The following is a 15,160-nucleotide window of genomic DNA, read 5'->3' as shown; positions in this document are numbered from 1 at the left end:
TGATTATGTAGAAATTTCAATAGGGGGGTTCGGATCCCCTCCCCTTGGGTACGCCCCTGGAATGAACTGTAAATTATTTTTAAGTTTGTATTGAAGAAAAATTAGTTTCGCTTCCCCCCCCAACATGGCCTCAATTCAAATACGCCATTGGTTTACCGTAACAATATTAATAGTAATTATTACTAATTAATAAAATTATTTAAGATATAAGGGACGTATTGTTCCCGGGAAACATATTCCAAAGAAACCTTATTATCCACCGTCAACCGAGATATAATTCAACCTTCAAACTAGGCCCACATGGGCAATGCATAAATATTTTAAATTCTGAGCTCAACAAAGCACTCGAACTTGTTTGTGTAGTATTTTATACAATTATTATCAACAGTTCGATCCATCAACAATGCTCATACATGTTATAAATCGAAATAGAAAGTTGTAAAAACAACTTAGAGAAGATTAACTCTATAATATGGATCTTCGGTTAAGTTTTGCACCTGCAAACTCATATAGCCCATATCATAAACATATTTTATGATAACGACACGTCAACCGGGTGGCTCGAAATCACCGGAATCCCGGTCGTAATGTTTACGAAAAATGTTTTCAATAGTATAATTATAATAATATATACGAATGGCAATATTAAAAAAAATATTAATGTCACCCGTCTCCGAAGTGAAGACATATACTAAATATAGCCACATGTCGTTTTTTCAGTTTTTCTTTTTTTTTCGTTTATTTATTTATTTTTTATCGGAACAATTTTCTACATGTATATAATAATATGTACGGCTGTACAACATGCAACTTCCCGTCACAATCCCATCAAATTTTTTTTTTTTTTCATTATTATTTTATTTATTTATCCGAGAGCATTTTGTGTATTGGGCCTCACATTTTCAAACGCTCGTTTGAAATGTTTACATTTTACACGCTTTTTTGCTTAAACTAGGATATTTGTTTTGAGATTAAAAATTCAATATTACATCCCATAATCCGTCTGGAAAAAAAAAAATCAAAATAACCGTTTAGAAATGCAATCACATTACTACGGCGTATTTTTTTCATTAAACTGAGATTACGGACAAATTAGTAGTATGTAAAAAAATATACAATGGGAACTCGCAGGGATAACCTGAAAACGTGATGGGTTTATGTAAAATAGTTATTTATTTATTTATATTTGGTATGCACTTTATTTAAAAAAAAAATCATATTTGTTTTGCATGATCGATCAGTTAACCGAATTCGTTTTACTTAGTTGGGTAGGTGGTATATAATACCTTTATAATACGGAACAGTAAATTTTATTATAAATTTCCTGGATATTGTAAACATTGTTATAACATTTCAATTATACCGTGTTAATTAAAATAAACACATTCTGAAATCCTGTTTTGTTCTTTAATCATTTTGCGATCTATATATATACGAAGAACAACAATGTTTTTATTATAAAAATGTTGTTTATTTTTTTTCATAAACAGAGTGTTTTGGAAATAGTTGAGGTCACTAGTTCTCACTGTGATGGCCCAATGATGATGTTTTTTTTATATTTAAAATCTTGATTTATCTATATTATTTATAGAATATGATATTTAATGCAAAAATTAATACGATGGTTGTATTTTTTATAAAATTTTCATTTGAATCTAGTCGTCACACGGTTTTTACGTTTGTCGCGTATTTTTGACGCGCTGCAGTGACTAAAATAAAAAAATTTGATGTGACACATCGATTTATATGATAACGCTACAAAATAAACAGAGGTAATAGTTGTTTGTTGTCAGTCAACATACAAGATTAATCAACACAGTATTTCACATTGTCGAACAATATAAATGACGAAATAATAACAAATTAGGGTCAACAATTTTAAAACATTCCATTCATGTGTTAATAAAGTATGGTCACTTTTATCAGTAATGTCATAAATTAGAGATAAAAGAAACTAAATAATTGTTTAATTATAATTAAATTCTAGTGTTTAGGTATCATAATACTGTGGTATCATAATTATTTTGACTAGTTAGATAAACATTTTATTTTATACATATCATTAAGTCAAATTATAAATTTTTTGGAAAAATCTCGGAGTTTATTACATTGTCGTATTGAAAAGTGCATTGAAGTTAACCAGGACCACATTGAACAACATTTGTAAATAAAAATTGATTTTCAAATTAAAGTGTATATAATTTTATGTCTCATAGCTTCCCAGAGTCTTTCGTATTGGTGATTATCAATAACTATCGTGTATTATAGTTATAGTTAGCTATACAAAACGGTTACTCGATAATACTGCTGTGATTATGATTACTATATTTAATGTACTAATATTCATTTTCTTATTGCGTTTAAATCATAATTTTGTATCATATACTTTTGATTGTTTAGTTTTGAGAACTTAAATTTTTGTTAATTTAACTTTTTTTTTAAAAAAAAAACTGTTATTTCGTATAGCAATGGCAAAACTGCTAAATAGGGGATTGTCTTGAAAAATTTAAAAACATATATTTACGAGAAAATAAAATCGTATATTAAATTTTCCATGCATTTTTTCCGAGAATTTGAATGTGTACACTATTAAAAATATATCCACTCTTAATATGTGTTCATTAAAGGAAGTTATGCGTTATATGATTAAACCTTTTAATATAGTTATATTGAAAACTATGACAATACATATACCTAAACTTGATGTTAAAATATAAAAACTAGAATGTTTATCTTCATTACAATTTAAAAGTGCAACTTGTTCATAATTTTATTCATTTATTTTGAATCATCGAAAATTAACAAATTCAATAACTTCTTTAGAAAATTATGAAAAAGAGTGAAAAGTTTAAAAAAAGGATCAATATTGAAGATAGCTAATAAGTAATTTTTATTATATTTAATATATAGTTAAAAAAATGAATCATTAATGATGTGTAACAATATATCTAATATTAAATAATTTAATAATAAAAAGTAAATTCTATTATATTTATAGTTATTATAATTATGTTTTACATTTTTTCGGGGTAGAGGAAAGTAATAATAAACCCGTTTCTTTTTTTAAAGAGTCATCCTACTTTAGATAAACACAATATTTAACAATCAATTGTCATAAATATTGACATTAATAACGTCAATATTGTTTAGGGTAACTAAGTTATGGTATTACATTTAAATACTGGTAGTTTGCTTCAAGAAATATGTTCGGAAAAAAAATATAAAAAAATGTGATTGCTCTAATTTTATAGATTTTAATTTTGTTACAATCTTAGTAAAAATCTTAAAATATTGTGAAAATAAATTACACATTAAAAATTCTTACCTATAATATAACAATACATCGTTCCTAAAAATCAAAATAAACGATTTAAACATCATTAATGTATACAAACCTCCTAATGCAGAATGGGGGAACTCTGTCCTACAATATCTGAAGCACCCTACATTAATAGCAGGTGATATTAAAAGTCACCACCAAGCATGGGGATATGACAACAATGATGCGAACGGAGAAATATTAAATGAGTGGATCGAACGAGAGAATTTATCCTCCATGTATGATGCAATGGACTTAGGTACATTTAGATCCAGAAGATGGCAAAACAATTATAATCCCAATCTGTGCTTCACAGCGAAAAATGAGAACAGTTAAACACCACCAGTCAGAAGAATAGTTCTGAATGATTTTCCTAGAGGCCAACATTGCCCCATCATCATTAACTTAGGAATACAGTTCCAATTGTAAACTCAGTAAAGAAACCTCGATGTAATTTCCAAAAAGCTAACTAGAAGTCTTCGAAAAGCAGCCTTTGTCCACGGATAGGAAACCATCATCAACTTCATTAACATAAAATAGCAGAACTATCATCACTAATTTAAGTCTGCAACTGTGTTATATATGTTTTAACCCTACAAAGAATATCCTTAAACACCATTATTGCTAGTACATCTAATAACATTAATACCACCTTTGTAATTCCTTATCATAATTAATCGATCTTTTTTATTCTACTTTTTATCTTTTTATCTACCATAGGCTAATTAACTAAGTATTTGAAGCCTTATCTAACAAAAAAAAAAAAAAAATAAATAAAAAAATACGTATATTATAGAGTAAGACAATATCTATTATATTTTAACGTTAATGTTATCTTTTAATGCGTTTAAAATTGTTCAAATGTCTAGTACTAAATTATAAACAATGAATAAAAATTATTATTTGATACATTATCATTTATTCGGGTCCTTCCGTAGCACTGTTGACAGAATAATTATTCGAGTTATAGAAAATAAGAAAACTTTAAAGCGTTACCGACCAACAAGTTTTAAATTTTTATTTTTAATGTTAGTATAATATACCATATTATGGTTTATTGATTTTATTATTTTTCTGCAAGTATTTTATTTTTCAGATGACTCTTTAACATACAGTAGTACACATTATTTATTTATTTATCGTATGACAAAACATTACATCATTATCAACTAATAGGTAAATACGAAACATAACAAATAAGTAATAATAATAATATATGTAAAACATAAAATATAGCTCAGTAACAAGTGATATTTTAGTATAGTGAAGTAATAAATAGCAATATCATAGATATTTATAATTTTAATATTTATATAAATATATATTTAGGTGTATGTTTTTAGAATTTGGTTCAGATAGAGGTGGTATGATTTGAGATCCACTCAATGACTTCTGGCGCAGCCTTGCGTAAGATTCTTTTACAGTATGTTTTATTGTTTGTATCGCACTTCCGCAATCACATTCTGGTATAGATCTGAGACTCCAGTTGCATAACATTTGTCAAGCTTTCCCATGTCTTGTTCTGATTATATTTATTGTGACATATTCTTTGCGTTTTAGGAGGAACTCCGGTTGTCTGGTCATTGGATTTTTGATAAAGTCCAGTGTGTCTGGGTTTTCGTCGTTTTATTCATCAATCCATTTGGAATTCGGGTGGAAGCCGTCTGAGCGTAGTTATGTGCAGTCCACTTTAGTTTGTGGTCAAAAGTTAGACCTAAGAGTCGTATGCTATTGGTTTGTGCAAGAATTGTATTTTTGCATTTTAATTGCAGGAAAAATAATTTTGTTTTTTCGGTGGAAAAGAATTGTTTTGCATTTTGATGGAGAAAATTTGAAGCCAGTTTTATTCGACCATTGAGAAATGTTATCGATAGCGATTTGTACAAGGGCTTTTGTGTTGTGGATATTTGCGCCAGAGTAAAAAATATTACAGTCATCTGCGTATAGTAAAATTTTGACGGGCGGTTTGATTTGATTCCTAATATCATTGATTGTTACGAGGAAAAGTGTTACACTACCTTGTGGAAGGTCATTTTCTGTTGTAAAATGTGATGATAGAGTGTTTTTGAATTTAACCACGAAGGTTCTGTTTTCAAGAAAGTTAGTAATAAATTTTAGTATGTTGCAACGGAGGTTCCATTTTTGTAGAGTGAGTAGAAATCTACGTTTCTATACTGAATCGTACGCTTTAACAATTTCTAATGAAACCATTAAAAGCTGGGTTTTGATGTCAAGTGAATCACTTATGTTTATGTGGATTGTTGTCAATGGGTCAATGGTAGAGCGATTGGCGTGAAAATCGAACTCATGGGGGGAAAGAAGATTCTGCGATTCAAAGAACCATATTAGTTGAGTATATTAACCATGTTTTAAGAATCTTGCTCATAGTATTAAGAAGTGACATTGGTCTATAATTATTGAAAATAAAATTGGTTTTGTTAGGTTTGGTAGTAGGAATAATGGCGGCGGCTTTCCTTTGTTTTGGAAAATGGTTTTTAGTCCATGTGTTGTTGAAGATATTATGTAAATAATTAAGAGATAAAGAGGAGAGATGTTGTAGAAAAGAGAAGGGTATTCCATCAGGACCGGGGCTTTTGCTCTTTTTTTTAAATAGACAATTATTGAGTTCAGTGATGGTGAAAGGATCATTTATAGAATTGTCGGGGTTCTTTATCTCATAGTTAATTGGTGAGGTATTTTTGACCATTATTTTATATAGTAAGAAATTGGTATCATAGTTTTCATTGCTGTTGTTTAATTGGAAAAAGGAGCCAAAAGTGTCTGCTATTTATTTTACGTCAAAGAGTTTATTGTTGTGATAGTTAATTATTTTAGGTTGAGTTCAGTTGATTCCTTTGATACTCATAATTTTGGACCACATTATATTGTACGGAGTTTTATGGTTGATGCTAGAAGTAAATTCTTTCCAAGAGTTTGTTTTGCTGCTGCTGTTAATTGTTAGGCATGTTAAAACTCTGAATTTTTTAAGTTTAATATGGTCAGATTGAAGTCCTGTTTTTCTGAATTTATTTAGGGCTGTTTTATAGTTCTGTATGGCTGTTTTGTATTCGTTGTTTCACTATGGAACCTTTTTCTTGGCAGAAGGGTGTTTGCTTTTTTCGATTGTGATTTCTGCTGTTTCAATTATTGTATTAGTAAATGATTTTACTATTGAGTTAATATTTCCAGAGGGGTTTGTTTGAAGGAGGGTATTGAATTGATTTTCAGCTAATAGTTTGTCAGTCATGTCGCTGAAAGCTTGCCAATTGGCCGTTTTTAAGAGCCATCTGGGGGATGTCTCGTCCATTATTTGAGATTTGAGAAGACTCAGATTTATGGATCAATGATCATTACTGCAATAGGATATTTGCATGGTCCAGTCAATTGTACCCCTTAAAGATACGGATACTATAGACAGGTCAATTGCTGAAAAGCTGCTGTTTGTTGAGTTGCCATCGTTGAGGGGGTTTAACGAGTCATCTTCTAAGAGTTTCCGCGACTGTTCTCCCTCGTCTGTCTATGTGATCGGATCCCCAGATACGTAATATTTCTACTGTTGAAATCGCCTAGTAAAATTAATGGATGGGGGAGTTGTGAGATAAGATTTTTGAGATCCGAAAGTCTAAGCTCTGTGCTGTCTGGTGCATATAAGTTGCAAATGAATAGTGTAGGATTGTAATTTGTAGTGATGGATATGGCAATGGCTTCGAGTGAAGTAGTAAGAGGCATCTGTTCATATTTTGTTAATGATGATACAAAGATGCAGACTCCTCCACTAGCTCTGCCTAGAAGATCTCGGTTCTTGAAATATCCCTTATAATTTTTGAGCTTTGGTTCTTTGTTTTGATTTTAAAATTTGTTTCCTGGAGGCAGAGTGCCAGAGGTCGAAGATCAGAAATTATACGGTGAACGTCAAGTAGTTTTTTATAATAGCTATTTATATTCCATTGTACAATTATTTCTAAGGGTGCCAGTTTGTTTTGTGCATTGTAGGTGGGTAGTATGTGATTTTGATTTTGAGTGTTATTGGTCATTGAATTATTATCCATTAGTTTAGTTCTTGATATTTACTGTTTATTACGGAGGAAGGGTTTGAAAAAGTAGGTTTGCTAACTTGGTAAGTCGGGATTTTATAGAACGATTGATAGCGATTGGTCGGATTTCTTCTATTAAATTTATAAAAATGCGTGCGTCTGTATTGGTTTCTTCAATCAGTGAATGAACGTTTATTGATTTTTGTGAAATTTTCAAATATGTATTTAAATTGACAAAAGGTAATGGATGTGTTGGAGTTATCTTGAAAGAAACTCTCTAAGTTATAAAGTCCCTTATCCAGGTTGCCAATCGTACATGTAGATAAGTTAGAACGAGAGCAAGTTTTGATTTTTTTTTTTGTGGTTTTTGTGTTTTCATGTTTTTGGGGTTTGGGAGTAAGATTGGTGGGCGATGGGGGTGACTTTGAAGAAGATGTTTTGAATATAAGTCGTTTACGAATTGCATTTGAAATTTGAGTTTTTTCTTCATTAGTTTTAGTGTAATGCATCTGGAGGTTAGAAGATGAAGTGGAGTTGGATGGTGAGAATGTTGTATTAGGTGGATCTTCAAAGTGTTCTAATTTCATGTTTTCTGTAGTATTGATTTGTATGTTATTTGGTGTTTCTTTAGAAATAATGCTTGTGATTATTTGAAAGTCAGAGGTATTGTTTGGAAGTTGAGTATAGTAATTATTATGGTGATCAAGTGGATTTTAACTTAGAGTTGACGTATTTTTGCATTGCGCAGAGGTGTGGCCGGTTTTTTTGCAAAGGTAGCAGGTAAGCGTGTAATTGGTGAGAAACACTCGGTAGTTGGTGTCTTTGAAATTTATTACGAGTGAACCGGATAGTTTTGATATATTATCGTGAGGGATATGGGTCTGTTTTCGGAAGCTTATTAAGTGGGACAAGTCATCTGTTGTAAAACCGGCTTTTAAGAATGTGATTGGTGTAAGTTTTTTGATGTCCATGTTGTTTAACGCATTTGTGATGTATGAGTGTGGAATTATGGACGAGACATTAGAAATATATAATTGTTTTGATTGGTTTTCTAATTTGCGGATTGGAATGGTGAGGTTGTTAACAGTAATTGACGGGTTGGAGTTCATAATGCTGTTGACTATGTTTTTGTTTACAATATAGACGCAAAAACGATTATTAGATTTATTAGATTATTTTAGACGCAAATTTTATGTTAGCAGGGTTAGTTATGGAACCCAGGGCTTTAATATACTGTATTTGTGGTGTGCCGTCGATTGTATTGAATATAATGGCTTGGTCCTTCTTAGGCAAAGAAAAATTTGCTGTCGTTTCGGCAAATGTTTTTTGTGTATGATTAGTATTTGAAGAGCTAGTAGTGGTTTTGTGTTTGTAGTGGTGGAAATAAATGTGTTTTTTATATTTGTTGATGCATTATTTGGTTGGGTTTTGGTTTTTGAATTATTTGGTGTAGAAATATTATGATTAGATTTACTAGTGAGGTTCGATTGTGAACGTTTTAAATATGGAAAAGTGGGTTTAACGAACGTATTTTCACCCATCGCACCGTTAACGCAACGACGACGCGATCTTAGTTGTAATGATTATATGAGTTGTTGTGCTCCTATTATTTACATTACCGAACGTCTTAGGCGTGGTGTTCACGATGAGTAGTAGTAGTAATAGTAATTGCTATCGGAAGCTAATTAAGACGGTACGCGATTAAAACACGTGTGATCGCAACGATGTCCAAACACGAATTGTATACGTATTTTCTATTTTTATTGAATTTTATAAATATAAATTTTTTTTTTATTTTTTTTTTTTTTAATCAAACATTAATTTTGAAAATTGAGCTCAATTCAATTAATACAATTTACTTCAGGTCTTATTTTACTATATTAAATTTAATTTTCTCAAATAAATATATGTAATTTTATAAGCTATTACGACACAAAAGAAATGTTATGAACACATTTAAAATAGAAAAATAAAATGTACCAATCATCTGTGAAAATAATTTACACTAAGGTAGATAAAATAATGCGATAAACTTTAGTGAAGAACAATTATAGTGTAAGCAAGGTGTAAGAACTCATAAAGTTGAATTATTTAATCAAAACTAAGGAGGGAAGAATATGAATCACAATAATTGTATGCACTTCAAGATAATAAAATTTATTACTTTTTATGTTATAATGTTTTATTCTTAACTAACTGTAATAATATTAATTATAATAATTAGGAGCAAAAGATAAATCTTAAAATGCAGCCATAAATAATACTCTAGATACCTACGAATATTATTATTCGTCGCATAAGTTAGTATTTACAATAATTTACATTAAAAAGTTAAGAACCATTTCTTTGAGAGTAAAACATAACGTAAAATACATGTATTGCTTTAATTTTAGTTATAAAATATAGGTTTAGAGTATATTATAAAAATTCAGCGAGCTTTTAATAAGTTACATGCCTTCACAAACTGAGAGTGTATTATAAATTAACCAGATAAACACAAACATTTTAGTCGATTTCGGTGTATTTTTAAATTGTTTATTTTATATAAAATACGAGTACGTATTAATTTTTTCCAACAGAAAATTAATTGCTATTATTTTATCATTACTATAGAATTTGTGTAGGAACGTTAATAGGAATACGAGTATTTTATGAATGGGATCATGTTTTTGGCAGCGTATTTTGTTAGTTGGCTCCACAGGGATTCTGGTTTGTAAGTAGAAAAAATAATTGCAATCAAATTAAGGGTGCACCTAATTGTTACTATTTAATAAACACACATGGGGTTTATAATTAGAACAATAAAAAATGTTTTTATTTGTATAAGAAACAAAGAAACATTACACGTGCTGTGAAAATTAAAGAAGCCATTGAACTCAATTTTAATGAAAATTAATTTCGCTACAAACCTATCAAAAAATAAACAATTCTCATAATAACGATTATCTCATACAGATTATGTAAATTGCAGTTTTATCATTTGACCAGTAGAAAATTATTACGAAATTCTTAATATTTTATTCAATTAATTTCTAAAACGCATTTATGTTATGTTATTTATTATAGATCATTATGTTATTATAAATCAAAATAAAATCTCATTAATTCAGACATATTTTATCAAATACTATCAAAATGAAACATGATCCATACCCATTTAATCAAGTTGAGTTGATATGAATTATAAATTAATGATACTTTTGATAATCAATAGTAAATATATTAAAATATATTAAATTTTGAACATCCATAAGAAATGTATATTTATATTTTTTATAGTACTAATATATTTTTCTAGTATATAAATGATATGTATATTTAATATTTTTTTATGAATATAACTACTTGGTTATATAGATGGTAGGTATACAATTTATAAATAACATTTAGAATGGAAAAAATGTACCTAAATATAATTACAAATGTTAATGTAAATTATTGAAAATTTTTGAAAATGATAATTGTTTTTCTCTTAGTTTTGACTCGTATCGTATAATTAATATGTTGACCGATTTGTGGATGTTTGAAAAAGTCATCTAAATTTTAATTATAAATCAAGCTATCCTGTTATTTTTATGTGTTATTAAAAAAAAATTACACACATAAGCAAATTTCATATTGAGCGGAAAAAATACGTTACTATTTAAATTTATTTTAAAATAATAGAACTAAATAATATTATAAAAATCTTCTTTTATTATTCAATTTTATGTTTATGTACAGAATATGATAATTAAAAAAAAACATTACGTCTTCTCACGTGATCATTATAAAAAAATATCTGTACATTTCAACCGCATTTATATAAATTTAAATACTACAGTGTTTATTTAGAACTTTAAATGTCATTACTGGATACAATTTTCAAACACAATAAACACGATTTTTTAAGTCGTGTTCCCAATTAACCCGAAAATATTTCATTTTTATAATTAATTTGTATAAAATATAACCTGTTTATAAACGATATAGCGTACGTATTTGTGGAGCACATAATTTGAATTGTTGCAAATTAACTAGAACATAACATATTCGGTGAATACGAGTAGTTTAGACAAAATACGTATATTTGAAGTAGAACATGTTTAATACAATTTAGGGGAAACGCTTTCTTAAAAAAAAAAAAATTGTAAAATTAAACCCTTTCCTAGAACGTTCTGTTCTGTGTTATTGGAAACTTATTCCGAGTTTCCAACCAATAAGTATAATGAGTTGGGTAAATTAATGGGCTTTTAGTATCCTTCGTTCCTGAATTTTAGTATTGAAAAAATATATATAAACTGCACGATAATTTAATAAATGTTTACCGTAAATATAATTGTTTGTAAACGATGTATCATTATACTCTTTGAATATTTACGCATTTATCATTGCTAATAAAATACATATTTCTTCCGTATAGATTCGTATTTATTTCGATGATCTTTGACGACTTTGCAATATCGCACACAACGCTTATAAACATGTCCGTTCACAAAGCCGTAGCAAGAGTTTTAAATTCGGTTGGGAATTATTTTACACCGGGCCACCGATTAATGGTTATGGAATAGGTACTTAATTAGAAACATTTCCCCAAGGGTTGGAAATAGTCCTAATTTTAGGGATTAAACATTGGCAATCTGCATACCTACCTATATTTATTACATTCGTACCCTAGTTTAGGTACCTTTTTATTCTAAGATAAACAGAAATTTGCCTAAAACATCATTTAAATGGGTTTATATATATATTTTTTAAACATAACACATATATTTTTTTCTATTTATATTCATATATTATGATTTACTTAGATGAATTTTTATGTGACAATAATTTATTAAATTACCTATTTTTAGTATTTTTCTTCTTCGTTATATTTATAATATTTTATTAAATACTAATATGGGTTTTTATATTTTAAATTGAATGAATTGGATTCATATAAATCATATATTTAGGTAAAATGAACTTTTGAATTGACTTTTGAAATTATACAAATTACTTACGGATAAAAAAAAAAAATAATAATAATATTGTTCTTAATTATAGCTACAAAAATATTATCTCTTTTATAATTAAATTAAAAATCTGTGGCATTTTTATATCAATGTACAAAGGCTACGTTTTTCAACGTAATTTAATAAATCAAAGTGAATAAAATATTATAATGCAAATTTTACTTCTTGTTACGAATAATATTTAATATAGTACCTATATTACTAACCTGTTGTTCAATGGTAGACCCTTCGGTGATGGTGTATCTTACAATAGATCCATCAGCGTGGCCAGATATAAACGCTGTTCCTCGTGTGCTAAAAACAGAAACAATAACTATTAAAGTCCTTGATATAGTTACACAATGTTTCTCCACATATTTTGTAAATCATATAATATTGAAGTTGGATAAAAAAAAATTACATCAATATTTATAAGATTACTATTAAAAATATGTTTATCAGGTGCAATAAATTTAATTTATTCAAATTAATTACATTGGTTTATAGATTTATTTTTGAATCAGCTGAATTTTTAAACCTTTCGATCAATGGAATTAGTCAAACATGAATGTTTTTAAACAATAAATAAAAGTATGTTTTAATAGAGTTGGAGGGATTACAAGTTAAGTAGGTATGTTAAGCCAGTGCTTAGCAACACAGTTTTACTTTCGGAGTGTAAAGTTGTCAATTCCACATATCAGCTGAAGATATAATATGCAAACTCAAATAATTGCTCAAAGTGTCGTTTATTTGTAAACGATAGTTTCAATTAATTGTGATAGTTAAATTATTATTAAACTGATTTTTATTTAACCAAGCGTTAAATTCTTACCAAAATAGCCTTCCGTAAAATATAATCAATTTATTTTTTTAATAGTTGCACGCCTTAGATTTGTTAAGGATTACTTCTAATATATTAAACATCGAATTGATAACTTTTAATATATGTGTAATATTGTTATGAAATCATAATTTTTTACCTAATCGCATCACATTAACTCTTGGTCCAACCTACGAGTATAACGTGTTGCATGTTTACGTCAAATAAATACTTATAGTTATAGATTGATATCAGCGAAATAATTGAAAACTTTGTACTAATTTTAGTTACCTATACTAATTTGTGAACAATAAAGTATTATGCAATATTAATACTATGATTACGTTCAATATATTCCACGTAGACTGCAAATAGCTTGTTTTATAATAATGTCCGGTCATTATATTGTAACACAAAGTTATGTTTAATATATTTTATTTCAAACAATCTAAACACTTCTACGCACAAACTATGCACATACGTTTGACATTATGTAATGAAATGTAATTAATTAATATATTAAGAGCTTATACTAAAACTTATCTAACCAGGAATCTATTGGGACCAATAAAAACGTTTTGTTTCCATAGGTAATGGTTTTATAATTTATCCTAATATATAATTTCATTTAAATATCTCTAATCGATTTAAATATGTACAAGAATAATATATCCATAAAAAGTTTATAACTTGTATGATAGTTGGCTAATGCTCAAACTGCATATTCTTCAAATAGATTTTTTTTATACTTAAACCGATATACTGCAGAAATTATAAGTTATTAAATTTGATTTTAAATTAATTTCATCAATAGAACAGCCATTATATTAAAATTATGGTACGATTTAGTGCATTTTTTCAACGGGACCTAGCTTTTAACCTAACCGATTTTAATGTTTTTAGATTTTTGACTAAAATCGCATTGGAGTAAATATGTAATGATTTGTCGTGAAATAAAATATGATTTGAAATGGCTAGAAAATAATTAGAGGAATTATTTTGTTGAATTAGATTTACTTCATGAGCAACTATATTTTCTAAACTTTAATTACAAAAAATCTAATTGATTGAAATAATTTTATAATTTTTTTTAAATATTTTTATTAAAGGCTTATACATTCGATACCAATAATTTTAATGGATTTTAAAATAATTTTAAATGGGTTTTTAATGGATATCAAAACATTTACACTTAACATATTGTGTGTTAAAAATATTCATGACGTTATTTTTACATATTAATACAGCTAATAGACTTATTATAACAAGTTGGTAAGTACATCAGTTACCTTTAAAACTCAAAAATTATTTTTATTTTTAAGTTCATTTTAATCTTTCATTTCACGGAGGTGTTACGTAATGTATATTATTTAATACATTATTATCATTTTTTCTTATCAAAAACCATGAACTAGGTTTGACATACTAATTTAGTTAACTAATTCATAAATAATTTATCAACCTTTTCATTCAAAAAAAAATAAAAAAAAATACGCTTTGAGTTATATAATAGGGCAATTATAGCTTAAAGTAAATTATATCCTTATATTTAACTTTAGTTATTTACTTTTAATTCACTTGAACGGACGGTATTGTATGTTTTGGTTTTCAAATTGGTATACTGATGATATTTTTTCCTAATCGTATGAGAAGAAATAACAATATCGTATTAAACCACGTATATTTAAGGGGCACTTAACCATTAATCCGCTATATTTTAGCTTTAATACGTTTACTAAACATTAAAAGAGGAAATGTGTTTTCGAGAGTCGCGTAATGCTATCTCGTAATCCTCCATTTGTTTTCACCGTTTCTCATTTATTTTTCCTGGTGTTCAATCACACTATCACAAACAACCTCAAATAAATACGATATACAGTTGAACTTTTAATGTATAAAGTGTATAATACGACAGATACAGTGCAACGATATATCATGTATTTATATTTTGTTGCTGAAATACACATTATATCCCTTATACCATTATCTATACATACCACCGTCACGATTT

At 27.9% G+C, this 15,160-nt stretch overlaps 1 protein-coding gene across 4 annotated transcripts in view; it reads right to left on the bottom strand.

Moving 5' to 3' along the window:
- LOC112685382 (intraflagellar transport protein 172 homolog) overlaps positions 1 to 15,160 on the bottom strand; it is a 154,160-nt gene that overhangs the window by 128,289 nt on the left and 10,711 nt on the right. For all 4 annotated transcript variants that reach the window (XM_025557236.1, XM_025557238.1, XM_025557237.1 and 1 more), the window contains one exon: positions 12,557 to 12,644. In XM_025557236.1, coding sequence (XP_025413021.1) covers positions 12,557 to 12,644 — 88 coding nt within the window. The remainder of the gene's footprint in view (positions 1 to 12,556; positions 12,645 to 15,160) is intronic.

This window comes from Sipha flava, unplaced genomic scaffold (assembly GCF_003268045.1).
Source record: "Sipha flava isolate LNK unplaced genomic scaffold, YSA_version1 275_pilon_pilon, whole genome shotgun sequence".
Lineage (NCBI taxonomy): Eukaryota > Metazoa > Arthropoda > Insecta > Hemiptera > Aphididae > Sipha > Sipha flava.
The sequence above is the reverse complement of the archived record's forward strand: the minus strand, read 5'-3'. Positions and strand labels throughout refer to the sequence as shown.